The sequence below is a fragment of the Brachyhypopomus gauderio genome, chromosome 10, assembly GCF_052324685.1.
Source record: "Brachyhypopomus gauderio isolate BG-103 chromosome 10, BGAUD_0.2, whole genome shotgun sequence".
Taxonomy (NCBI): domain Eukaryota; kingdom Metazoa; phylum Chordata; class Actinopteri; order Gymnotiformes; family Hypopomidae; genus Brachyhypopomus; species Brachyhypopomus gauderio.
In genome coordinates, this window is record NC_135220.1 from 21,716,833 (window position 1) to 21,741,501 (window position 24,669).

The following is a 24,669-nucleotide window of genomic DNA, read 5'->3' on the forward strand; positions in this document are numbered from 1 at the left end:
TTCTTGGCAGCAATAAGCTTCCATTGGAGTTCAATGTAAGCTCTAGTAAAACAAAATCCCATTAAATTAAATTCCGACCGAGAATATGTATGGACAAAAGAAGCATATGACACAACAATAAAAATAAAAACATATTGTTATGTACAAATCCATGTAATGAGTTGTTTTAAAACTTGGTTGTCAAATAGATCATAACACTGCTTTGAGTATCTACGTGCCGATGCATCCTGCTTCCGTGTTTTCTAGTGTTAACGATTTTAAGTTTGTAAATACACTGCATACATTTTGGTCTTTTGTAATGTTTTTCTTGACACCTGGTGCTCTGTGTGTGCTCGCGGGTGTTTTAATTTGTCTCATCATCAACGTTTTCATCAAGAAATTCAATCGTCATGAGTTTAAGCGGTGACGTCACGTGATGCGGGCACGGGGTGTTGGAGGTGACGTGAATACTACATGCCCGCATCATGAAAGACCCTACTGGTTTACCTGAGGAGTCCAATTTAGTACGTTCTGTTGAAGTATGATATTTCAAACCTTTATTGTACATTTCTATGCACATCTTGTATATAATACAAATGTTCTATAGGTGTATATGTGCACATCTGTATATTTCACAGCTTTCACAGTTTATAGCTTGCACTTTTGGAAACACAATTAAATAGTATGTATACTAATATTATCTATTCTGTAATGTGCTTATATTGCAGTATTACATACTGGGGCAGTCATGGCCTGGAGGTAGGGAACTGGTCTTGTAACCAGAGGGTCGTGGGTTTGATTCCCAGACCTGAGGCCATGACTGAGGTGCCCTTGAGCAAGGCACCTAACCCCAACTGCTTCCCGGGCACAGGGCTAGGGCTGGCCACCGCTCTGGGCATGTGTGCACCACAGCCCCCCAGTAATCACTTGTGTGTGTGTGTGTGTTGGTGTGTTCTAACTGCACAGATGGGTAAAAAGCGGAGGACAAATTTCGATTGCGGTGAAAAATCACAATTGACAAAATATGGCACATTTACATACCGCAGAGGACTACGCATCTGAGTTTTTCACTCACCTTCACGCTTCTGTTAAAGTTGGGTGACAGTAAAAGTGATATCCCTACGTAAACACCTGTGTTTTTTTTTTCTCCTTAACACTCAACACAGCAGTCACACAAGCCACGCGCACCAGATCCACGGATCTAGCAGGATACTTCTCACCCCCTCCAGCAAGAGCAGGCGTCAGGCCCCTGCCCAGCCCTTCAGCGGCTGTAAGCAGATGGTATTGGATGCGTGGCGTCCTACCAGAGCAAATTTCCAGCTCATTCACACTTGGCATCGGTGGCAGGCGTGGGGCGCTGGCTGCTAACCCATCGGCCGTGCTGGCAGTCGGAGGTGATAGCCTCACGCTCTCGCCACTCCTCACACTCAGATGAATGGCCATTCAGATCAGCATGGGCAATCTGCGCACCAGCACAATTTGCAGTCATATACAAGGCCATCCATGTGCCCTATGTCACTAATAAAGGTCCACAATGAGTAGGTGGTAACTTAATGTTTCATTTCATCTAAGTTTAAAGGTTAAAAAAGACTTGGGTGTCAGCACTAACCCATTCTCCCACTTCAAACCCACTTCAAAATATCCTCTATAAAATCAAGGTCTTATGCTCATTCACGATGGGGTTCAACAGTAAAATTTTGTCATTTACTAGAATTAAACAATGCGAAAGCATGCAAAATATCATCTATAGAATCAAGGTTTTACTCCATACAAGGACTAGTAGTAGATCACGGGAGCATTCCATCTGAGATCTCCCCAAAATCTTTATAGAAATTCTTTTCCATCTCTCACACTCAAAAACAGAAGAGACTCAGGATTCAGCTGTCAGTACAAATCTAACTCGCTCCTGCCCTCCTGTGGACACTTCTACTTGGCTGTGGCGAAAGGAATCTGAAACCATGTTTATTTCACCATACAGCCAATAATTCCATCTTTTTTATATGTAGTTATAATGCACTGCTTGTCCTATCATCTCATTGTCCTGTGTCCCATGAAGCTCCATTATCAGTGATATATCTGACATACCAGTGACTGCTATGAAGGGTGTTATCATTTATAGAAGAATGATTTATGTGTTGAGATGTATCATTAGTGGTTGTGTGTGCAGAATACGTGAGAAACTGCTTTCCTTGTTTGCCGTGTTGTGCATTTTGTAAATACATAGGGAGCTAAACTGCAGCATAAAATGATACAAAAACATTGTGAAAAGACCCCATATGACATTTATATTTAAAGCCAGATAAAAATAAAATGTAGGCTCTAGATGCAAATTACCTTGGAACCTTCTGATGGGCTCCACTGAGCAGGACAAGTGCCATGGAAATCTTTTATGAGAAGTATACAAACATCAGCCCTAAATACCATTACCCTTCTTAATTGCCTGCTAATCATTTTACCAGTGCTTTCTTATCAGAGAGAGAGAGAGAGAGAGAGAGAGAGAGGCTCTCACTGTAAAAGGCTAACACAAATGGCAAACGAACATACGTCTCTCCTACAAACAGCTTCACCAGTCAAGCAGAGAGGAAAAGAGCTGACAGTAAATGTGATGTAATGTGTGAGATGTCAATACGTAGGCCTATCACATTTTTACAAGCTGTAACGAGGGGTAATTTACAGAACCCTTTTTAACTTCGATTATTACTTTCGAACCATGGTTTCTGAGGTAGGCTACTGACCTTAAAAGGCTGGTGCATCTCTAACAGAGTTGCAATGAGAATTAGTATGTGGATGAGTCTGAAAAACGAATCCTTAGCCCTTAAGTATAATTTATACAACGTGGTCATAGTGGACTCAGCTGAAATCCCTGCTTAGCCTGCTAAACGCCTCTCAACACGTGTAATTTAGCCAGAATGATCAGGAAACGCGGGGAAGTCAACAGCTTCAGAACGGAAAAGCCTGCCAGTAGAGAGGAGACCGATCCAGTTCAAACCACGGGCGCCACATCCGTCAGCACCACGTATACAACACAAAATGTTACAATGTTTTCAAAGCACTCTGAATGGAGGAGTAATATTTGCAAGGACGGGTTGGTCTCAGAGAGCATGGAGACCCTAATTAAGGGTTAGAGAAAGAGATCCACTGGAAAACACAAATGTGTTTTGTTTTCCCTCAAAGAGAACAAAATCATGTTATACATTCCCTTTGAAAAGCTACACTGGGAAGCTGCTTCGATGTCTGTTACTCATTACCGTGAGTAATTGATGAGATGGCAGAGCTGGAACTGAATGTAATTATGATTGATAGCTAAGCTGAAACTATGACAGTTCCAGAGGACCGTGCTCCCATTTTTTGCTTGATTTTATTATTAAATATGTAATGGTTTCAAGTTGTTATTTAACATGCGATAACATTGGTATGGCATTTAGTATATTTCGTGAAATTCTTGCTAAATGGTTTTGGCACCACCTACTGGTTGGTTATTCATGTGCAGCCTCGTCTAAACGGCTGGTAAACGGCTCAAGGTAAACCGAATTGGCTACATTGATGTGGCTATTATTGATCTAAATAATCGTAAAATGCAGTGACGTTTTCTGTTAGTTTGTATATTTTTTAAATTATGTCGATTATCACAGTGAGCTATTTAACTTAGTACAGTAATTTAATGGTGCTACACAAGGATGTGTTAATCTTGTTAAGCTTGTTTTATTTAGGCAGGACAAAGAACGAATGAAAGCCTTTTGTAGTTTGCAGGTAACTAAGGTCATACGTAGACACCACAGTAGGCTACATATGGTTTAGTCAAAAATGTGTGTAAAATCAATATAGCACACATCAGTTACAAAGGCAAGCAAACAATTAATTTTAATAGTTAATGAAAAGAAAAATGGCAATTTAAAATTACAATCATGAATAAGAGAACAATAAAGTATAAATAAAAAAGATGCAAATTCATAAATGATCAATTCTAATGGAGGCTTTTGGGAGGACATCTGGAAAATTCCTGAGGTACTTTGTTATATAAGGTTACATTTCTCAGACCATCATTACGACTGATTCTAAACATTCTAAACATCAGTGGAAAGGTGTTTCATATGAGGTGTCATGAGGTGTTTCATATTTTATTGTTTAATCTCAGTCTCCTAGTCTAAAGGGGATGTGGCTAATCTGTGGTCCATCCCTGTTTGTCCTCACAACGATGATTCCATTGGTGTATGTTTAGCCAAAACAACATGATGTTGTCTCCTTCAATTCATGGTACCCCTGGTGGTTAGGCTCTGTAAAAAGACAGAGAGGGCCGTTAGGGGTATAAATTCTACCATGGTCCATATTTTTGTCAAAAGCCTCCTTCAGAATTTATAGTTTAAAGAAAGTAATTTTATAGAACAGTTTATAGAAACTTATTGTCTCAGTTTGCGATTAAAATACTGATTTAGGTTGTATTTATCAGAACACATTACACAAATAACAAACTTTAATGACTTAAGTGCCCTTTTAAATTCTTTTAGCACAAGTTTCTACTCTATTTACATATGTAAATATATACACATATCATGATAATATAATTTATAATTTACCCTGTAATTTTGCATATCCATAATTGAAACTCTTAGCCTTTTGAACCTAGGCTCTATATGAGGGAACACAGGACCCTGTCATATTTCATATATTTTACTCATCTGTTATGTGTGGTAGACCTCACTTGAAAATTTTCTGAACATCCCATATGATGTACACAAATATGCCCACTAGAAGTATACGCTTTAGCAGGTAGATGATGGTAACTGTACCGAGTGTCATGTTCTCTTCCACCAGAGGGCGCTGTTCAGGACAGTTCACCACATTCCCTCTGGCTGCACCTAGTACTGTCATGATGTCCACCAGGTTGAGCTTGCCCTCCTCCCTGGCCTCCCTCATCTCCTCCTCCAGCTCTTCGGCCGCCTCCGCTGTCTCTTCCGCCTGTTCCTCCGTCAGAATGCCCTTGCCCCCTTTAACCTGAGGGGGCGCCAAAGAGCACAGGGCCCTCAGCTGCCCGTAGGAGCGCAGCTGTGCCAGGTTGGCCCGCAAAAAGAGCAGCAGCACGTTGAGGTCGTTGAGCGGGCAGCCCAACTTCTGCCCGCTGATGAGGCTCAGGCCAGGAAGCACCTCGTACAGCGAGAGGAACCCGGTGTCCCAGCAGAAGAGGCGCAGCAGACTGAAGAGCACAATGGGTGTGAGCAGGACGTAGATGGCACCACAGGCCACACTAATGACCTGGAAGACCAGCAGGCCGGTCATCTTGCACTGCACTAGCTCGGGCACCCAGGGCTGGTCGCGTAGGAGCCCTGTGCGCACGAGACAGCTGAACTCGTCCTGCAGGAAAGCCGAGAGGTGGAAGTAGACCAGGTACAGGCAGGAGGCCGACATGAAGGTGAGCAGGAGGAAGCCTCGCAGGAACAGCATGCTGACCAGGAAGTAGGAGCCGTGCTTGCACTGCATGTATCTCTCCAGCAGGGGGTACTCAAAGTAACGCTTCCTCTTGGCTCTGATGAATAGTGTTTTTAATTGAAACAGAGTATCACTCTTCTTTTGACAAAGAGGCTGACTAAAAGCACTTCAATTTCAGTTTCAATCACAGCCCCAAAGAAAATCTACAAATTGCAGTGCATTCATACTTCTACATTATACATTTTTTGATTCACTTGTATCCACCAACAGTGGGATTCTTTACCCTGTGATAATCTACATTTAATCCACACCGACAAAGCATTCATCATGTTCAATATTTAACAGATAATTTCTACTTCAATATATGGAAGTCCATTACTTATTATAGAATAACATTAACTGTCTCTGGTGTCAAACACAGATGGAAGGCTGATACAGACAGAGATGGTCAACCCACTCCATTCTCATTGCTTACCTCCACAGCTCGTCCTGGAACTCTTGGGGGTTTTCAGAGCTCTGTTTGAGCTCCAGGATGCTTTGGGCAAGTCGCACCGAGCGGTTGTAGGACTTGTCCAGCTCGTCAGTGATGAAGAGCAGGTCGGAGCCCAGGCTGGGCGTGGCCAGGAACCTCCAGATAAGCGCCGGCAGGTACATCATCATCGCCATGATGAGTAAGGAGTACGGGAACATCTGAGTACGAGAACATCTGAGTCAGTCACAGTCAAGGAGCAGAAAACCAAAACATGTTCAACTGGTTCTGCTTTATTATGTCTGAAAAGGGATTCAAATCGGTATTCAGTTATAAAAGTTTTTATTGGCCGTACATTTAGACAAATGGTCAGAAAAAGATGGGAAAATGTTTGCTGTGGTGAGTCTTTCCCGTTAGCAATACTCATATTTAGCTTTTTGCTATAACCGCCGCTGTTGGTCACACAGAGCTGTACCTTGTGCACCCAGAGCGATCGCTCCTCCACGTTTCCATTTGTGTCGAACTCATGGTGCATCAGCACGTCCCAGCAGTACGTGTCCACGTACGCAGCCTGCTTGGCCGTGAAGTTACTGGGAGGGAAACAGCTAATCTGTGGGCCTGAAAGGACAAACGTTAGTCCGTGACTTAAAATAACCTTGACACACAGGTTAGTTGTAGTCCTGGAACCAGTTTAATTTCCATCCCTCAAAAAAAGCAATCTTCTGTTAAAGGTTTAGAACAAGCCCCGTTGGTGTGGTCAGGGTATCATCATGAGATCAGGACCACAGACCGTGGAGATGATGAAAGGGTGGTGTTAGTGCTGGGTGGCATGGCTTCTCCAGTCTTACACTCTTTTTCTGGAGCACAGCTGGCGGAACGAAAGCTGTAGCACTGGGTGGAGCAGCCGCACGAGGGTGTGCCTCCGCCCCTGTGGAGAGGCCAAGCTCCCGCTTTATATACACTCCTTAAACAACAGTGTATTCCTCCAAAACCTACACTCAACCCCCAATTTACATCCCGAACAAGACACTGCCCACATCCATGCTTATTACAGACACATGAGCTGCAGGGAACACGGCTCAATAAATTACACGAGACAAGATTAAAGCAAACTGTTGAGGAAGACAAGGGGCATGTTCATGCTGGAATACACATGTTTTTGTGCCATAGCTGGAGACACTAAAGGGATATAAAGTTATCTTTCATCATCTTTCAACATATAGGACCTCAGCTAAAGGCATTCACAGACAGATAAGGTCAACAGCTTTTGGCAAAATGTACTCCATCAATAATTTAATACTCCCCCCAAATACTTGTGTTTTGTAAACATTTTAAAGACCAAATGTGGCCAGGAACCAGATTCTACCAGTCTGCACTAGACTCTGCTTAGCATGACTGCTGCTTTAATTAGCATATCATCTGGTTGGCCTGAAATAGAGAACTGGGAATGAGCCGGCTCACTGTAATTACAGACCCTTGTCATCTTTCCGCGTCTCTCTTAATCATCCTCATGCCAATTAACATCTGTGAGAGCTGATTGCGGACCAACTCTAGAAGAACTGATTGCAACCTCAGAGTCAGCTGCCTTCCCCAGACAGCTGCCTTCACCAGTCAGCTTCCTCTTTCAAAGAACTTGGCAAGATGAATCTAGCAGCACAGTGTCATTTATACCAAAACCCCTACTGGCCTGTCAGGCTAATAATGCTACAAAACAAATGACCATGACCACCATTAAAAAAAAGGAAAAGGTACATGTGAAATTGATGCTGACATTTAATTAGCTTCCCCTCAGCATGCTTCCTTTTCATTAACATACTTCCTTTACAAGTTTCAAAGTTACTCATGCTAAATTAGAAGAATTTTACCAAATAAAAACCAGAAGCACATTGTTGATTCATATTCACAGCTCTTTGGCCTAATTTCATTTACAGTTCAGATACAGATCACTATTAACAGCTAATAATAGTACCTAATAGCTAATAGTTCTTACATAAATCTAAAAAAATACACTCCCAGCTATTTTTGTAGGTATTTTAATGCATCTTCTGCACAAATGTATAGCTTACTCCCTTCCGCAAATCCTTGCAAATCAGGGAAGATACAAATGCCAGAGAGAGTGGGAGGAAACTCCAGAGAACAAACCCCATGGGCTCCACTGCAGATCTGATCTACATCACCTCTTTTTAAAATCTTTTCTGATCTGGTGAACAAAGGTGAACACATCAGTGACTGCTGACCTGAACTTATGTTTGAACATTGGAGACAGAAAAAAAAAAACAGCGGAGATACTAACCAATAGAGATCTCTCGAGCAAATGCCAGTGACACAAGTAGAAGAGGCAGTCCCACCGACACAAACTTAATAACCCTGTCCAGGGGCAGCTCCAGTTCCAGGTGACGGGCGCGGGGGCCTCCGCTGTCGTCTCGAAGCAGGGCATCTCGCAGCACCGCCTGGGCTGCAGTGTGGGCGATGGACATGGTCTGGGCTGGGGACAGGATCACAGCATGTGTCTCCCATACCGATATTCTCCTTCCATAGGTTAGTGTCCAGTACAAAGTCAAATGCAAATAAAATGCTTTATGGGAAGATATTTTGGTCTCCATTAACATCACAGGAAAAGAATACTAGTTTGATCCAAGGCCACATCGTTAAGCGGTTTTCAGAATGCTGCTCGTGCTTCCGCGCCAGAAATCATCCATTTGTTTAATTAATTTCATCTTGGCTAATTATCATCTGCTGTTCGCCAGTTCCCATACACTAAATGGTATAATACATTCCTGACTGAGATGTGTGCATTTAAGAGTACAGTACCTTGAGCTGCTGACACGTTAGGTGGCAAATGCTCCCACGATGACCTGGTACTGCGGAGAAGACCTGCATGCTGGCGAGGTCTTTATGTACCAGGGCAGGGCTAAAGTAAATGGGAGGTAGTAGTGGACAGGGTGTAAGGTGTAATTAAAGGGGTTATAGAACTTTTTGGAACCCCAAGCAGCAGAGAGAGAGAAAGAGGGAGAGAGAGAGAGAAAAAGGGAGAGGAGAAGAGAGAGAGAGGGGGGACAGGGAGAGAGAGAGAGGGAAAAATAAGTAAAGGCTGGGGATGTAAGGCAACAGATCCGTAAAATGCCCACCAGGCTGATGGCGTCCTTTGCTTCAAACACACGCCTCTGTGGCTTTTCCTCCCTCTATAATCGCCCGCACTATTTATATACATCTGCCCCGAGCAGACCCAGCATTCTTCTGAACAAGCTCGGGGAACTCTGGAGCGCTGCCACTGACTCTGTTTCAGTGCCACTCCGAGGGCTTTGAGAAGTTCACATACTCCAGAGCGCTGGTTAACAGCACAGACGCTAATCTTTCAGCAAGTTCTTACAGAATATAGTGCCTTTCATATGAAGGCCCTTTCTGTCTTAATAAAAAGCAGTGCTGTGATTGCGCATGCAGCAGTGCTGCTCTTTGGAGTGGAGCTGTGCAACTCCTCACTGAAGTGCACCAAGACTGTAATGTGGCGGGTTTCCAGTCTCGCTGGTTCATAGTTCTACTCTGCAACTGCACCCCTCACGGTCGCATCTACAATGTGATGCTCACGGCAATACACCAGGGTCAAAGGTTAAGACCCTAATAAGTACTGGGCATGGTATTAAATGTATGAAAGACTACAGTTCAACTACACATGATATGCACACACTATGGTCTAAGATGCAGGCCACATGTGCGAGAAGCAGCCTGTAATCTCTGATTATTTGAGGGGGAACCAAACCTTCCTCTGATTTTTAAAAACTGTAATCATCTCTGCCAACCTCCCACAACTTTGCTCCACCTAAAATACCCAACATGCACCAGGCACAAGAGCCAAAAAGCTGTCGAATACTGTCGAACTTTTGGATTTGAATGACTTCCCACATTTGGAGTAAACAGTCTTAATACAGGGTTTTAGTGCATAAAATGGATCACAAACCACACCTACGCACACAAACACCTACACACCCATACACCTAGATTTTGTTGTGTTTTCACAACAAAAGTGTTTGCAGTGTTTTGTTTTGCCAGAGTGCCATTGGAGTTATTCTCTATAAAAGCCTGTTCAGTTTGGAGGATTAATTTGCTCTCACCTTTTGATGCAATATAATAATAACATGATATAATAACATCTTGTTTACATCTGGACATCAAAGAAAAACGCTGTACAGACTTTTTTGCTGTTGTTCAGAACAAAGCCTAAAATAACTTTATTAAGTCTTAAACTATCATTTAATATAAATGAAATCTACAAATTCTTAATTATCTAAATAACTGCCATGCTACTTTAATTTCTAGGTGCATTTTACAGGCATATTTTGCAGACTGTACCTATAACTTCCTCATGGCTAGATTCCTCAGCCATCTACACCATGGGACATATTAACTACACTGTTGGACACACTGCTCATCTACATTGTTGGAGACACAGCTGAACTACACCATGGGACACACGCCTCATCTATACTGTTGGACACACCGCTCATCTACACCATTGGACACACCGCTCGTCTACACTGTTGGACACACCGCTCATCTACATTGTTGGACACATCGCTGAACTACACCATTGGACACACCCTCATCTACACTGTTGGACACACCACAGCACAGTAGTGGACGTTGCACTAGTATCAGGCAGCTTTCACGTGGCAGTATCACTGCATGGAGGCTCCCCTGCTCACCTACAACATCCAGCCTACAGCCATGTGCTTTGGCCAGAAACAGACAATGAATGCTGGAGCAGGGAGTGTCAAACGCTGCATGGGAGTAGGTTGTTAAATGCAAGAGACTCAAGAGAAATCTTAGTCTGGCAAATGTGTCTCTCACAAACATGAACCCAGGAAAGACACCATGTCAGTTTTTATAATACAGCTGTTTGCCTGCTCATCTGTGGGTGTGGCAGTGCACCATGGCACAACTAAACCCCTGATAGTGAACACAACCCTCATTCACGCTGGTATTTCTTCAAAATCTTCTTTGCAGCCTTTAGAGACGCATCTAAAAAGGGACATACACATATACACACAAAAAATCAGCCCTTGAACTACAGTGCCTGAAGCACGAAGTACACAAGATAATGCACTTAAAATTCTAAATTATGAACAGCAACCAGTAACGCTAAAGATGACAAAACGCACTGAATAATATATTAAGCCAGTAACACTAAAGATTATAGCTGCACGGTGTAGCTATAGAATTACAGAACATACTGAATAATGTATTGAAATGTGTGACACTGCATTGATACTCTATACTGTACTTGAGTTATGAATCTGTTTTCCATTATGTAAATTACAGTATGTTATTACACACTGTGCCTTAGTAGTTGTGCTTTAATTAATGGTGTAATTACAAAATGATTATGCAATATAATAATATGAGACCTCAAATACTGTCATAATGTATACAAGCTTTTGCCAAATGCTGCAAATATAAATGTAAATGTAATGTAAAATGTGAGTAATCCATACTGATGCTATACTGTTTTTGAGTAATCTATATTGATGCTCAACAGTTCCTTAGTCTCGGAATACAGCCCAACATTAAATCATACTAAACATTTTATGAAATTCAGAATTTGGATAATTAAAAAATAATTCAGAGAAATACAGCATAAACTAAACGCTGAACAGTGAACAGTGAAATATAGAGTATATACTGATTGGGACAGGAAGATAATATCACTCAGCATCAGCTAAAATCATCTCTTTTAATTATCAAAAATGGTCTATTGAAACACAATAGATTATGACAACAATGTGTACAAACAAAATAAAAATCTCCCCTATCATCACTTGCTCTGGAAGAACCATTTAAAAAACGACCAAGAAAAGGATAATGAGAAACATATACTTCACAAAGACCAACTTCATTAACATCCAAGAACATGTTTGTTCATCTCTAGACATTACATCAGAAACAGGTGCTTCAGTCTGGAGACTTCACAGAAATGCTTGGGAACAATCTTCACAGTTTCTGTCCTTCACAGAAAACAGAAGATTCCAGCACCGAAAGACTGGAAGAGATCGTCTGCGTTCCTGCAGTAGTTCTCTGGTAAACACCTCAAGGACGTCGATGGCCTGGGGGTAGACGCTGGTTTATTTTCCTCCATAAACACGACGTTTCCCAGACCGTGGCTGTTCTGTCCATGTGTGCCTTTTTTTGTGAACAGAAGATCCTCTGTCTGAGCTGTTTGGCTGGATAGCCTTCGATCGTGATTCAGAACCGCATCACCCAAGAGTTCCAGGCAAATGAGAACCTTTCCCAGAAGATCAAAAACCTAAAAGCATGTATATCAGGGAACCCCGCAAGTGCTTTAAAGCCATAGGTGTTTGATTTGTGCTGTTGGCTCTCCTACAGTGTTTCTTTTGTATCTCTACACTGAATCCTGTTGCTAGCAAAATATCTCACGCTGAAAGTTCTTGCCCTGCAAGGTCACCTTGTTGGAAAGAGGGAGTGATTGTGTTTCTTGTTAACAATGAGCGTAAAAATGATATCATGCTTTTGTAACCTGAGAACCAAAGAGGTGAAAGAAAATAAGACATGATGAATATATGAAGTTATCAGGGTTGACGGTGCACAGTGGACTTAACTGAAGCTTGTCTTTACTCTCCCAGGATTATGTTAATCATTCAATCATTTGATTGGGTAATTTGGGTGCATTCATTAGTGCTGTAAAAGTATAGTGTTAAATTCAGTAATTACTGTAAATCACAGCCCACATTATTTCAGGCCCTCCTTTGTCTAACTGGATTTTCCACTGCACTTAAGTGTCCAATGGAAACCTCTGGGGCATTATTTAAATAAGTTGCCATGGGGATAAGTTTGCATCATTAGTGATATCAGTTCCTGTGCCTGTGGACTCTACTCCAGTGGGTCGGTGTGGTTGAGGTGCAGGTCTCTCCTGCCGGAGCCGTGCAGCTGCCTCCTTCCCTCGCTTTCCTCTTCGTCGTCTTCCTCTTCCTCTTCCTCCATCCCTTCCTCCTCTTCCTCCTCTTCTTCCTCGTCTTCCTCAGTCCCATCCATCGAGTCGTCAGCTCCCGCCAGCATGGCCTGCTGTATGGCCAGAGTGGCCGAGTCCGAGGAGAGAGGCTGCAGGCTGTCCATGACCAGGGATCCTAACACACACACACACACACACACACACACACACACACACACACACACACGCACACGCACACGCACACATTGACATGCTACATTGAGAGGTCTCTTAGAAACTGCATAAAACTCTATGTCATAAAGTGGGACTCCTTAGTCAATCAATTCAATTTTAACTGTATCAAATCAATCTGTGTATCAATAACACACAAACACCTAGCTGCCAGTGAATGGGTCATGAGCTCAGGTGCTGGGTGTTGGGTTCACGTGTTGCAGTGCTGGGTTGGGTTCAGTGATGGGTTCAGTGTTGGGTTCACATGCTGCAGTGTTGGGTTGGGTTCAGTGATGGGTTCAGTGTTGGGTTCTGTGTTGGTTTCAGAGACTGACCATCTGAGTTGCTGGCCGAGTGTGTCTGCAGTACTCCGGCCACAATGGAGTCGGGCCAGAAGCGCTGTGTGGGTCTGTGCTGGGACTTCATCTTCTTAGCTTTAGGGGCGGGGTCAGGGTTACTGGCATCCAGCATGGGCTGCAGGATGCGTCTGCGAGCGTTGATGAACCTTTACAAAAAGAGAGAGAGAGGAGGAGAGGGAGGGGGAGAAGGAGAGAGGGAGAGAGAGAGAGAGAGAGAGAGAGAGAGAGAGAGAGAGAGAGAGAGAGAGAGAGAGAGAGAGAGAGAGAGAGAGAGACTGAGGGCATTGATAAGTCCTTCAGAGAAAATTAATAAGCCTTTCACACACACACACACACACACACAAACATGCACACACACACACACACACACACACACACACACACACACACACACACACACACACACACACACACAGGGTGGGGTTAAGATGGAGCACTGATAAATGTTTCAGAAAACAAGCTGAGAGGGGAAATAGAGCAGATTTGGTTTTGGTATTGACATGTTTCTGAGCACTAGATGGCGCCACTTTGCCATACTTTACTTTGGAACAATCCACACCCCTCCAAGAAGAAAAGGTAGAAGAGGCCCAGAGTTGCAGGAGTTTCCTCCATTAGTCTTACCAGTTGTTCACCTGTAATAAGGTGAGGTTGGTCTGTGCTGCAATCTGTCTTTTCTCATCTTCTGTGGGGTACGGATGCTAAAATGCAAACCAAATGAGACCATTTCAATACATGCAAGTATTCCATGTAACATAATAATTAAACAAAAATCACATTTTCATATGTAATCTTCAATATCCAACAATCAATATAAATGGCAAATATCTTGTGGAAGAAAACATGATTATGAATTGATATGAAAGTTGCTGTCAATGCCTATATCATCAAAATTATGTATTTGGAATTTGCAGAGGAAAGGAGTGAAGCTCCAGTGTGTGAGCGTCTACAGCTGGTCTGCTAGAGTGGAGCTCCAGTGTGTGAGCGTCTACAGCTGGTCTGCTAGAGTGGAGCTCCAGTGTGTGAACGTCTACAGCTCGTCTGCTGGATGGAGCTCTAGTGTGTGAGCGTCTACAGCTGGTCTGCTAGAGTGGAGCTCCAGTGTGTGAGCGTCTACAGCTCGTCTGCTAGAGTGGAGCTCCAGTGTCTGAACGTCTACAGCTGGTCTGGTAGAGTGGAGCTCCAGTGTGTGAGCGTCTACAGCTCGTCTGCTGGATGGAGCTCCAGTGTGTGAGCATCTACAGCTCATCTAGTAGAGTGGAGCTCCAGTGTGTGAGCATCTACAGCTCGTCTGGTAGAGTGAAGCTCCAGTGTGTGAGCGTCTACAGCTGGTCTGCTAGAGTGGAGCTCCAGTGTGTGAGCGTCTACAGCTGGTCTGCTAGAGTGGAGCTCCAGTGTGTGAGCGTCTACAGCTCGTCTGCTAGAGTGGAGCTCCAGTGTGTGAATGTCTACAGCTGGTCTGGTAGAATGGAGCTCCAGTGTGTGAGCGCCTACAGCTCGTCTGCTGGATGGAGCTCCAGTGTGTGAGCGTCTACAGCTGGTCTGGTAGAGTGGAGCTCCAGTGTGTGAGCGTCTACAGCTGGTCTGCTAGAGTGGAGCTCCAGTGTGTGAGCGTCTACAGCTCGTCTGCTAGAGTGGAGCTCCAGTGTGTGAATGTCTACAGCTGGTCTGGTAGAATGGAGCTCCAGTGTGTGAGCGTCTACAGCTCGTCTGCTGGATGGAGCTCCAGTGTGTGAGCGTCTACAGCTGGTCTGGTAGAGTGGAGCTCCAGTGTGTGAGCGTCTACAGCTGGTCTGGTAGAGTGGAGCTCCAGTGTGTGAGCGTCTACAGCTGGTCTGCCTCTCACCATGAGGTGCTGGAAGAGCCAGGAACGCATGATGTTAGTGGCGTGTTTAGGGAGAACGCCCCTCTTGTTCTTTGACTTCTTATCATCACCGTCCAAAAGGGAGGAGAGGTCCAGGTTCACCTTAATGTTCAGACAGCAGAGAGAGAGAGAGAGAGAGAGAGATGAAGAAAGAGGTTGAGAGATGGAGGGAGAGATGGAGAGAGAGAGAAAGAGAGAGAGAGAGAGAGAGAGAGAGAGAGAGAGAGAGAGAGAGAGAGAGAAGAGAGATGGAGGGAGAGAGAGGGAGAGATGAAGAAACAAAAAGAGAAGGAAAAAGAGGTGGAGGGATAGTTGTTGCCACGGAAACAAAGAGTCGCCACTTGCCGTTCCTTTGGCTGGGGCAGAAATGCCCTCAGTCACCATAGCAACGCAATCGGAGTAATGATACCTAAAATTAAAGGCGGGAAGGGAACATTTATGGAGGCCTTTCATCACAGAGCACCACAGCAGATCTACTCTCCTTTAATCAAACTTCCCAAACCTAGACTGCAGCACAACTAGCAGCCACAGTGAGTCACAGTCCACAAACACAGATACAGGAAACAGTAGAAAGTGTGTGTGTGTGTGTGTGTGTGTGTGTGTGTGTGTGTGTGTGTGTGTGTGTGTGTGTGTGTGTGTGTGTGTGTGTGTGTGTGTGTTATGACTGGTTGGTTTGAAAGTCTGGCAATCCATGATTTAACTACAAAGGCCAAAGTATTCCAATGAGTTAAATATCATTATGCAATTTTTGCCCCAGAAAATTATATTGAGGGTTTGAAATATTAACATTTCAGAGCAGTTTAAGATGCATAATCTAGCATTGCCTCATGGGCTGATAAATAAATTAATAAAAATAAATTAAAAACATTTCCACTTTAGAAATGAGGATAATTAATTTCCTGCCGCTACCACAAGTGAAAGCCATCAAAAAAGCACCATACTGATTTTTAAAAATAAATAAATAAATAATCAAGCAAAAAAAAAAACCCCACATTTTATTTGCAGCTGGTTGTCATGTGACTCCACTCCCTACATGCCTTGAACACACACACACACACACACACACACACACACACACACACACACACACACACACACACAACATGTTCACAAACACTTGGGCACACACACACACACATTTCTGGGAATGAGTGTGTGTTGAAGGAGGCGGAGTGAATCAACTGAAGAGAGTGGCACGAGTGTTGTTTCTTGTCAGAGATGTAGTTATGGTTACGGTTGTAGAGATGTAGTTATGGTTGTAGTTATGGTTACGGTTGTAGAGATGTAGTTATGGTTGTAGTTATGGTTACGGTTGTAGAGATGTAGTTATGGTTGTAGTTATAGTTATGGTTGTAGAGATGTAGTTATGGTTGTAGTTATGGTTACGGTTGTAGAGATGTAGTTATGGTTATGGTTGTAGAGATGCCTACGCGTACAGCCTACGCGTACAGCAGACTCAGCCCATCTACAGCTGTTTGTGCTACCATGCTCATAAACACACACACACACACACACACACACACACACACACACACACACACACACACACACACACACACACACACACTTATACACACGTAGAATATTCTGACTATATATTTCTGACTGTATATTTCTACAACTTCTCTTTTTAACATCTGTTTGGAATTTGAAGCACATGAGCACGTGTCTGTGTGCATGTGGTTGTGTGTGTATGTGTGTTTATGTGTGTGTGCGTGTGCGTGTGTGTGAGTGTGTGTGTTTTTGTGTGTGTGTGTGTCTGTGCGCGTGTGGTTGTGTGTGTGTGTGTGTGTGTGTGTGTGTGTGTGTTGTGCGCTTCACTCACCTGTGTGTTCTGGATCTGAATGGTCCCCTGCGGTAGAGTCTGTGTTAACACCTGCCCCTGAGAGGTCACCATAGCAACTGGCTGATACAGTGTCCCACCTGTTGGAACCCCCCCAGACACACACAAGCACAGAGTGCCATCGGCTACAGATCAGAGAACAGCGCTGTATGTAGAACTGCAACTCTCCAAGCTGACGTCTTATCCACACAACCAAAAATAAATCCCTCAAAAAGCAGAGAAGGGAAAGTGTGCAGTGAGTCCACATCTATGTGTTGATCTCAGGTAGTGTGTCCACGGTGTCCACAGTGTCCACGGTGTCCACAGTGTCCACAGTGTCCACAGTGTCGTGTCCACGGTGTACACAGTGGGTGCAGTATGCTATCTGCCCACGGTGTGCACAGTATGGACGGTGTCCATGGTGAGTGCGGTGTCCACAGTGCGTGCGGTGTCTGCGGTGTGTGTGGTGTGTACGGTGTCCAGGGTGTGTGCAGTGTGCATGACATCCATGGTGTTTGTGGTGTGAACAGTGTGTGTGGTGTGCATGGTGTCCACGGTGTGTGCGGTGTGAACAGTGTGTGTGGTGTGCATAGTGTGTGCGGTGTGTACGGTGTGTGCAGTGTGAACAGTGTGTGTGCTTTGTGTGCGGTGTGAACAGTGTGCGGTGTGAACGGTGTGTGTGGTGTGTGCGGTGTGAACAGTGTGTGTGGTTTGTGTGCTGTGTGAACAGTGTGTGGTGTGTCTGAAGTGTGAACAGTGTGTGTGGTGTGCACAGTGTGTGTGATGTGTGTGGTGTGTGTGCGGTGTGTGTGTGGTGTGCATGTAAGCAGTGCTGAATGGGCTCTCTGTTTATTCACAGGTCGTCTTTGTGTGGTATGAACTGTGATGACTATGATTTCTCCTCTACTTTGTGTCTTTGTGTGGTGACAGACGTGTTTTGTAGCTCTCTCACCTGACACCACTTGTGAGTTGATGGTGGTCATGGAGACATTGCTCTGAGGCAAAGAACCGGCAGGAACCACGATGCCTGAGGGGTTAACAGAAGTGGACACGGGGAGGGAGGGGGAAGAGCTCTGCAGAAGATCCTGTAGGACAAAAACAGACAGACACAGGACAGACAGAGACAGACACACACACACACACACACACACACACACACAGGACAGGCAGAGACAGATACACACACACACAGGACAGGCAGAGACAGACAGACAAAGACAGAAAGAGTCAGTGAGTACATGTATGTGTGTGTGTGTTACCTGCTGTAGGCTCGAGTGTGTGTGTGTGTGTGTGTGTGTGTGTGTGTGTGTGTGTGTGTGTGTGTGTGTGTGTGTGTGTGTGTTTGTTTGTCTGTATTTCAGTGTGTGTGTGGGTGTGTTACCTGCTGTAGGCTCGTGTGTGTGTGTGTGTGTGTGTGTGTGTGTGTGTGTGTGTGTGTGGGTGTGTTACCTGCTGTAGGCTTGTGTGTGTGTGTGTGTGTGTGTGTGGGTGTATGTATGTGTGTGTGTGTTTGTCTGTATATCAGTGTGTGTGTGTGTGTGTGTGTGTGTGTGTGTGTGTGTGTGTGTGTGTGTGTGTTACCTGCTGTAGGCTGGTGTGTGATGGTGAGTATGGTCCACCCAGGTCATTGCGAAGCAGATTGTCACTGTGCATCTTGGTCTTGAGGCAGGTGATGTAGCGGTTACAGAAGTCCTTACACAACTCATTCACCTTCTCCAGCTCCAACAGGTGGATACGCAGCACCTGGATGGCCTTCACCATCTGACACCCACACCCACACACAACACACAAACATAAAACAACACAATACACAACCATACAACCACACCCGCACACAACACACAAACATAAAACAACACAACACACAACCATACAACCACACCCGCACACAACACACAACACACAAACATAAAACAACACAGCACACAACCATACAACCACACCCGCACACAACACACAAACATAAAACAACACAACACACAACCATACAACCACACCCGCACACAACACACAACACACAAACATAAAACAACACAACACACAACCATACAACCACACCCGCACACAACACACAAACATAAAACAACACAACACACAACCATACAACCACACCCGCACATAACACACAACACACAACCACACCCGCACACAACACACAAACATAAAACAACACAACACACAACCACACAACCATACAACACACAAACATAAAACAACACAACACACAACCATACAACACACAAACATAAAACAACACAATCATACACCCACACCCGCACACAACACACAAACATAAAACAACACAACCATACAATCACACAACAGACAACCACACAAACATAAAACAACACAACACACCCGCACACAACACACAAATACACAACACACAACCATACAATCACACAAACATAAAACCACACAACCACACAATACACAACCACACAAATATATAACCACACAACCACACAACAGTTATGAGAAACATCTGTGAATAGCCCATTCTCATTCAACACCCTTGCACTTTTTATCCATGTCTCATACACGTCTATACGTGTGTATCTAACAAGGGTGCACAAAGTCATCCCACCTAGGTAGCCCTTCTGAAGAGCTTAACCCAAGTGAAAGCTGGATAACTTAATGACTTATGCTGTGTAACAAATCTGATACCTTGTCAAAAAAGCACGTGAGACTCACACCCAGCGTCTAAAGAGTCCGGCCTGCCTCTCGCCCGTGCCAGCCTTTCAACGTCAGTTCAAGGACGGCCAAATGCTTGGCGAGGAGAATATAAATCTGCCAATTACCCAAGCCCGTTTCACCAGGGCACGGGTCCGTCCCCTCACCCGGGCGACTCCGTGGCGAGGGACATGCGACCGAGCAGCGTTGGCCCACCATAAGGCAGACGCAGAGTTAATTGACTGAGCTGCACAAGTCGAACGAGAGCCCTGGTAATGATGAACACTGACCTTTGACTTCCCGATCAAGCCATTCTTTCCTCATTCGCCTAATTTCTAATTACTGCTAGTTGTCAGGCAAGAGGAAAGGAGAGAGAGAGGGAGAGGGAGAGAGAAGGAGAGGAAGAGAGAGAGAGAGAGGAAAAGGAAGAGAAAAAGGGAAAGGAAGAGGAGAGAGAGAAAAAGAGAGAAGGAGGAAGAGAGAGATCACAATACCTATAAGGCAATGTGACTAACTTCTTTGATTTAAACCTCTTTAATTAAAGGTTCCCTCAAGAGCCTCTTCTTTACAGTAATGTAAGGTGTGGTGTAGTTAGTACATAAAATATTGTGCTTGAACAATATAAAAAAACAAATTAAAAACATTTTAAAAACCAAATAATGACGTCTGTAGTAACTAACGTCTGTAGTTCAGGACATTTCAGTGATGACATGGTGGACAAGGCTGGGTGCATCTTTCATTTCTTGCTAATGATACCAGTAGCCATCAGCTCCTGTGGAAGCTGGAACTGTGGAAATCCCCCCACCACGTTGAACGGGAGTCATTAATGAATAATGTGACGGGCACCGTGTGAGGTGGCGCTGTTGTCGTAGCACTCACCAGGTTGTCGAGTTCGGGGTCGTCACTGAAGAACGGCTTGCGGTCCTGCTCCTGCTGGTGTACGAAGTTCTCGATGTCCACGTCGAAGCTGGCGGAGGTGATGCACTCTGACCCCTGTGTGGCCTGCTCACACTTCTCAAAGAGCAGCGCCAGCAGCGGGAACAGAGGGTGCCTGTAGGGTCACGACCCAGAGCAGGAGTCCGTCAGGTTCATCATCACACACACGCACGCACGCACACACACACACACACACACACACACACACACACACACACACACACACACACACACACACACACACACACCAGTGCTGACAGATTCACACACACACACTGCTGATGGGAGTCACACACACTGCTGATGGAGTCATACACACTACTGATAGAGGTTAAAACAAGCTTTCCTTGTTTTGATGTGTCCTGAGTCTGGACAGTCTTTGTGGACCTGAAGGATCTATCCACAAAAATCTACCAAAACTGACTAAAACTGACAAAAAATTACTCTTCAAGAAATGAAAAAAAACATTCTCTTTAGTGTTGTCATGTGATTTTGGTCTCCGGATAAATTCTAGTCATCTTCAGCTGAGACAGGGGGACATATATAACCACAATAGCCAACATGTGTGTATATGTGTACGCCTATGTGTGTGTGTGTGTGTGTGTGTGTGTGTGCATGTGTGTGTGTGCGTGTATCAGTAGTGTGTGTGTTTGTATGTGTGTAAAAGTAATGTGTTTGTTTGTGTGTGTGTCTGTAGCAGTAGTGTGTGTGTGTGTGTGTGTAGCAGTAGTGTGTGTAGCAGTAGTGTGTGTGTGTGTAGCAGTAGTGTGTGTAGCAGTAGTGTGTGTGTGTGTGTAGCAGCAGTGTGTGTGTGTGTAGCAGTAGTGTGTGTGTGTGTGTGTGTGTGTAGCAGTAGTGTGTGTGTGTAGCAGCAGTATGTGTGTGTGTGTGTGTGTGTGTAGCAGCAGTGTGTGTGTGTGTGTGTGTGTAGCAGCAGTGTGTGTGTGTGTAGCAGCAGTGTGTGTGTGTGCATGTGTGTAGCAGCAGTGTGTATGTGTGTGTGTGTGTAGCAGCAGTGTGTGTGTGTGTGTAGCAGCAGTGTGTGTGTGTGTGTGTGTGTGTGTGTGTGTGTGTGTGTATGTGTGTGTAGCAGCAGTGTGTGTGTGTGTGTGTGTAGCAGCAGTGTGTGTGTGTGTGTGTGTGTAGCAGCAGTGTGTGTGTGTGTGTGTTTGTGTGTGTGTTTGTGTGTGTAGCAGCAGTGTGTGTGTGTGTGTGTGTGTGTGTAGCAGCAGTGTGTGTGTGTGTGTGTGTGTGTGTGTGTGTAGCAGCAGTGTGTGTGTGTGTGTGTGTGTTTGTGTGTGTGTAGCAGCAGTGTGTGTGTGTGTGTGTGTTTGTGTGTAGCAGCAGTGTGTGTGTGTGTGTGTGTGTAGCAGTGTGTGTGTGTGTGTAGCAGCAGTGTGTGTGTGTGTGTGTGTGTGTAGCAGCAGTGTGTGTGTGTGTGTGTGTGTGTGTTTGTGTGTGTGTAGCAGCAGTGTGTGTGTTTGTGTGTGTGTGTGTGTGTAGCAGCAGTGTGTGTGTGTGTGTGTGTAGCAGCAGTGTGTGTGTGTGTGTGTGTGTAGCAGCAGTGTGTGTGTGTGTGTGTGTGTGTGTGTGTGTGTGTGTGTGGTGTTTGTGGTGAGCTGAGGCTGAAGCAGCAGTACTGGGTGAGGGGCCGCTGCTCTGGCTGTAACCCAGCGCTCTCATTTGCAGCCTTTAATAGCGGGCTATATTAGACTCTAATCTGCCTGATCCCAATTTAATGCGGCTCCCAGCAGCCGACGTGAGGCGAATGCTAAGCAGGCAGGCGTGCGCGGGAGACGCCGTGCTCCCTCTGGGCTCGCGCCTCTCCTCCTGTGCCAACGCCGCCTCTGCTCCCTCCTCTCCACCGGCCACAGCGCAGCCCCGCGGGCGAGGTTATCATCGCCCCACCCTCCCTCCGCCCCCGTACGGATCAGAACCCTGACACAGCCTGCAGGAGCCACATCCAGTGGATGCTATCGTCTTAACCCCTGGAGCGGCGTTTCAGCGGGCGCCCAGTGGGGGGCGCACTGCGCTGCTTTTAGCCAATTCAAAGAGGATAATGGAGGCTAAGAGCAAAGAGCATAACGCACAGCTCCCTCCTCCAGGTGGTTGTGGTAGCGCCCAAATTCCGTTGAGCTGGGGAGGACCAGATCTCACTCCGGAACTGCTGGTCTGTATCCAAAAGCATTATTCTTCCCCTTTGATAAATGCTGTAAAATGTTTGTGTACATTCAGGAGACTCTAAGAATCAAGGCTAAGGAGAGTTAAAGAGCCCTTTGTAATATGTAATAATATATGTATTAATCAGCTCAATGCAGAGCCAGTGTTTCCAGAGAGTGGTTGGGGAAAAGGAACACTGCAGATGTCTGAAGATGCTGTCAAGTGCAAACCCAGTCTGGGTATCATCTCCAAACATCACAGATCAAACCCAGTCTGGGTATCATCTCCAAACATCACAGTTCAAACCCAGTCTGGGTATCATCTCTGAATATAACAGATCAAACCCAGCTTGGGTATCATCTCTGAACATCACAGATCAAACCCAGTCTGGGTATCATCTCCAAACATCACAGATCATACCCAGTCTGGGTATCATCTCCAAACATCACAGATCAAACCCAGTCTGGGTATCATCTCTGAATATAACAGATCAAACCCTGCCTGGGTATCATCTCTGAACATCACAGATCAAACCAGTCTGGGTATCATCTCTGAATATAACAGATCAAACCCAGCCTGGGTATCATCTCTGAACATCACAGATCAAACCCAGTCTGGGTATCATCTCCAAACATCACAGATCAAACCCAGTCTGGGTATCATCTCTGAACATCACAGATCAAACCCAGTCTGGGTATCATATCTGAATATCACAGATCAAACCCAGCCTGGGTATCATCTCTGAACATCACAGATCAAACCCAGTCTGGGTATCATATCTGAATATCACAGATCAAACCCAGCCTGGGTATCATCTCTGAACATCACAGATCAAACCCAGCCTGGGTATCATCTCCAAACATCACAGATCAAACCCAGTCTGGGTATCATCTCCAAACATCACAGATCAAACCCAGTCTGGATATCATCTCTGAACATCACAGATCAAACCCAGTCTGGGTATCATCACCGAACACCACAGTTCAAATCCCGATAACTATTAAACTCAAAATGTGCACACTCATGCATGTGTCACGATGAGCATATTTATATGGGTCCAAAACCACTTTTACATAAGCTCGGCACATGCAGTATGAACCTCTGTGTGTTGGGAAAAGCCCTGGCACAGACACACCTTCACTCTGTATTTTGACAAGTCCTAAACCTTTTATTGAGCGGTTCCTTAAAGCATCAGTTCTTCACATCGCCCCTGACCACGCTCGACCGCTCTGAAATTGCATTGTTCACAGTCGTATAGGAAGGCGTTTAATAAGCGGAGTGTGTCAAGCTCGGGGCTGCGCACGGGAGCAAGGGTTCAAATGAAAACAGATGCTTGCAAGCGTAACCCCACAGCGGTGCAGCGTGAGGCATTACAGTCCCTGGTGGTGCGCCAGGATCAGGGCCTATCTGCAGTGCAGAGGGCTGGAGACACCCACGCCTGGGGAGCCATTACCGCGCCCGTAAAAAGAGCCATTTACAGAGACAGGAGTCAGCAGAATCAGTCAAACTCCCATGCAGAAAAGGGACAGAACTCCTCTCCATCCTCACCTGCAGACTTTGAGATGGACTGCGAGGGTTACATCACTTCAAACACAAACACTGTTGGTTTAAAATGAAGTATCTATCTACAGGGCTCAGGTATGTGTGTTAACAATGTAATAAGAGAGATTAAATGTCTGCCAGTACAAACATTTGAAGGCATCAGTTGGAATAAGAAAACCAGCAATGCAATTTAGCATGTGAAAAAAAAGCTGCTGTTGTTTCCGTGGTAGCCAGCGAGTGGTAGCCACGGTTGTTTGGGTAGCGTGGTGGGCC

The 24,669-nt window shown here is 45.0% G+C and overlaps 2 protein-coding genes across 4 annotated transcripts in view; both read right to left on the reverse strand.

Moving 5' to 3' along the window:
* Positions 1-3,719: 3,719 nt before the first annotated feature.
* LOC143525961 (pannexin-3-like) lies at positions 3,720-8,984 on the reverse strand. 2 transcript variants are annotated; one of them, XM_077020458.1, is made up of 6 exons: positions 8,684-8,977; positions 8,166-8,357; positions 6,348-6,490; positions 5,879-6,093; positions 4,767-5,500; positions 3,720-4,253 (listed from the first exon to the last, which is right to left on the reverse strand). In XM_077020458.1, exons 2-6 carry the CDS (start codon positions 8,347-8,349, stop codon positions 4,195-4,197), a joined length of 1,335 nt encoding a protein of 444 aa, XP_076876573.1. In that variant the 5' UTR covers positions 8,350-8,357; positions 8,684-8,977; the 3' UTR covers positions 3,720-4,194. The 2 variants fall into 2 exon arrangements, with proteins under 2 accessions (XP_076876573.1, XP_076876572.1); XM_077020457.1 differs by lacking the exon at positions 3,720-4,253 and having other exon boundaries at positions 4,261-5,500; positions 8,684-8,984.
* Positions 8,985-11,583: 2,599 nt separating this feature from the next.
* Positions 11,584-24,669, reverse strand: part of LOC143525960 (homeobox protein PKNOX2-like) — a 24,108-nt gene continuing 11,022 nt past the window's right edge. The window contains exons 3-10 of one of the 2 annotated variants that reach the window (XM_077020456.1): positions 20,638-20,809; positions 18,667-18,846; positions 18,038-18,170; positions 17,089-17,186; positions 15,246-15,365; positions 14,024-14,100; positions 13,379-13,548; positions 11,584-13,008 (exon numbers count right to left, since the gene is read on the reverse strand). In XM_077020456.1, the coding sequence (XP_076876571.1) occupies positions 12,755-13,008; positions 13,379-13,548; positions 14,024-14,100; positions 15,246-15,365; positions 17,089-17,186; positions 18,038-18,170; positions 18,667-18,846; positions 20,638-20,809 (1,204 nt within the window). In that variant the 3' untranslated portion in view covers positions 11,584-12,754. The other variant, XM_077020455.1, reaches the window with a different exon arrangement.

What these genes read in the sequence shown, in the direction of transcription:
- LOC143525961 (XM_077020457.1), bottom strand. Translation starts at nt 8,349, where the DNA reads ATGTCCATCGCCCACACTGCAGCCCAGGCGGTGCTGCGAGATGCCCTG. An exon ending in TGCTCGAGAGATCTCTATTG is followed by an intron (nt 6,491 to 8,165) that starts GTTAGTATCTCC and finishes TTGTCCTTTCAG; the next exon opens with GCCCACAGATTAGCTGTTTC. An exon ending in GATCGCTCTGGGTGCACAAG is followed by an intron (nt 6,094 to 6,347) that starts GTACAGCTCTGT and finishes TCTCGTACTCAG; the next exon opens with ATGTTCCCGTACTCCTTACT.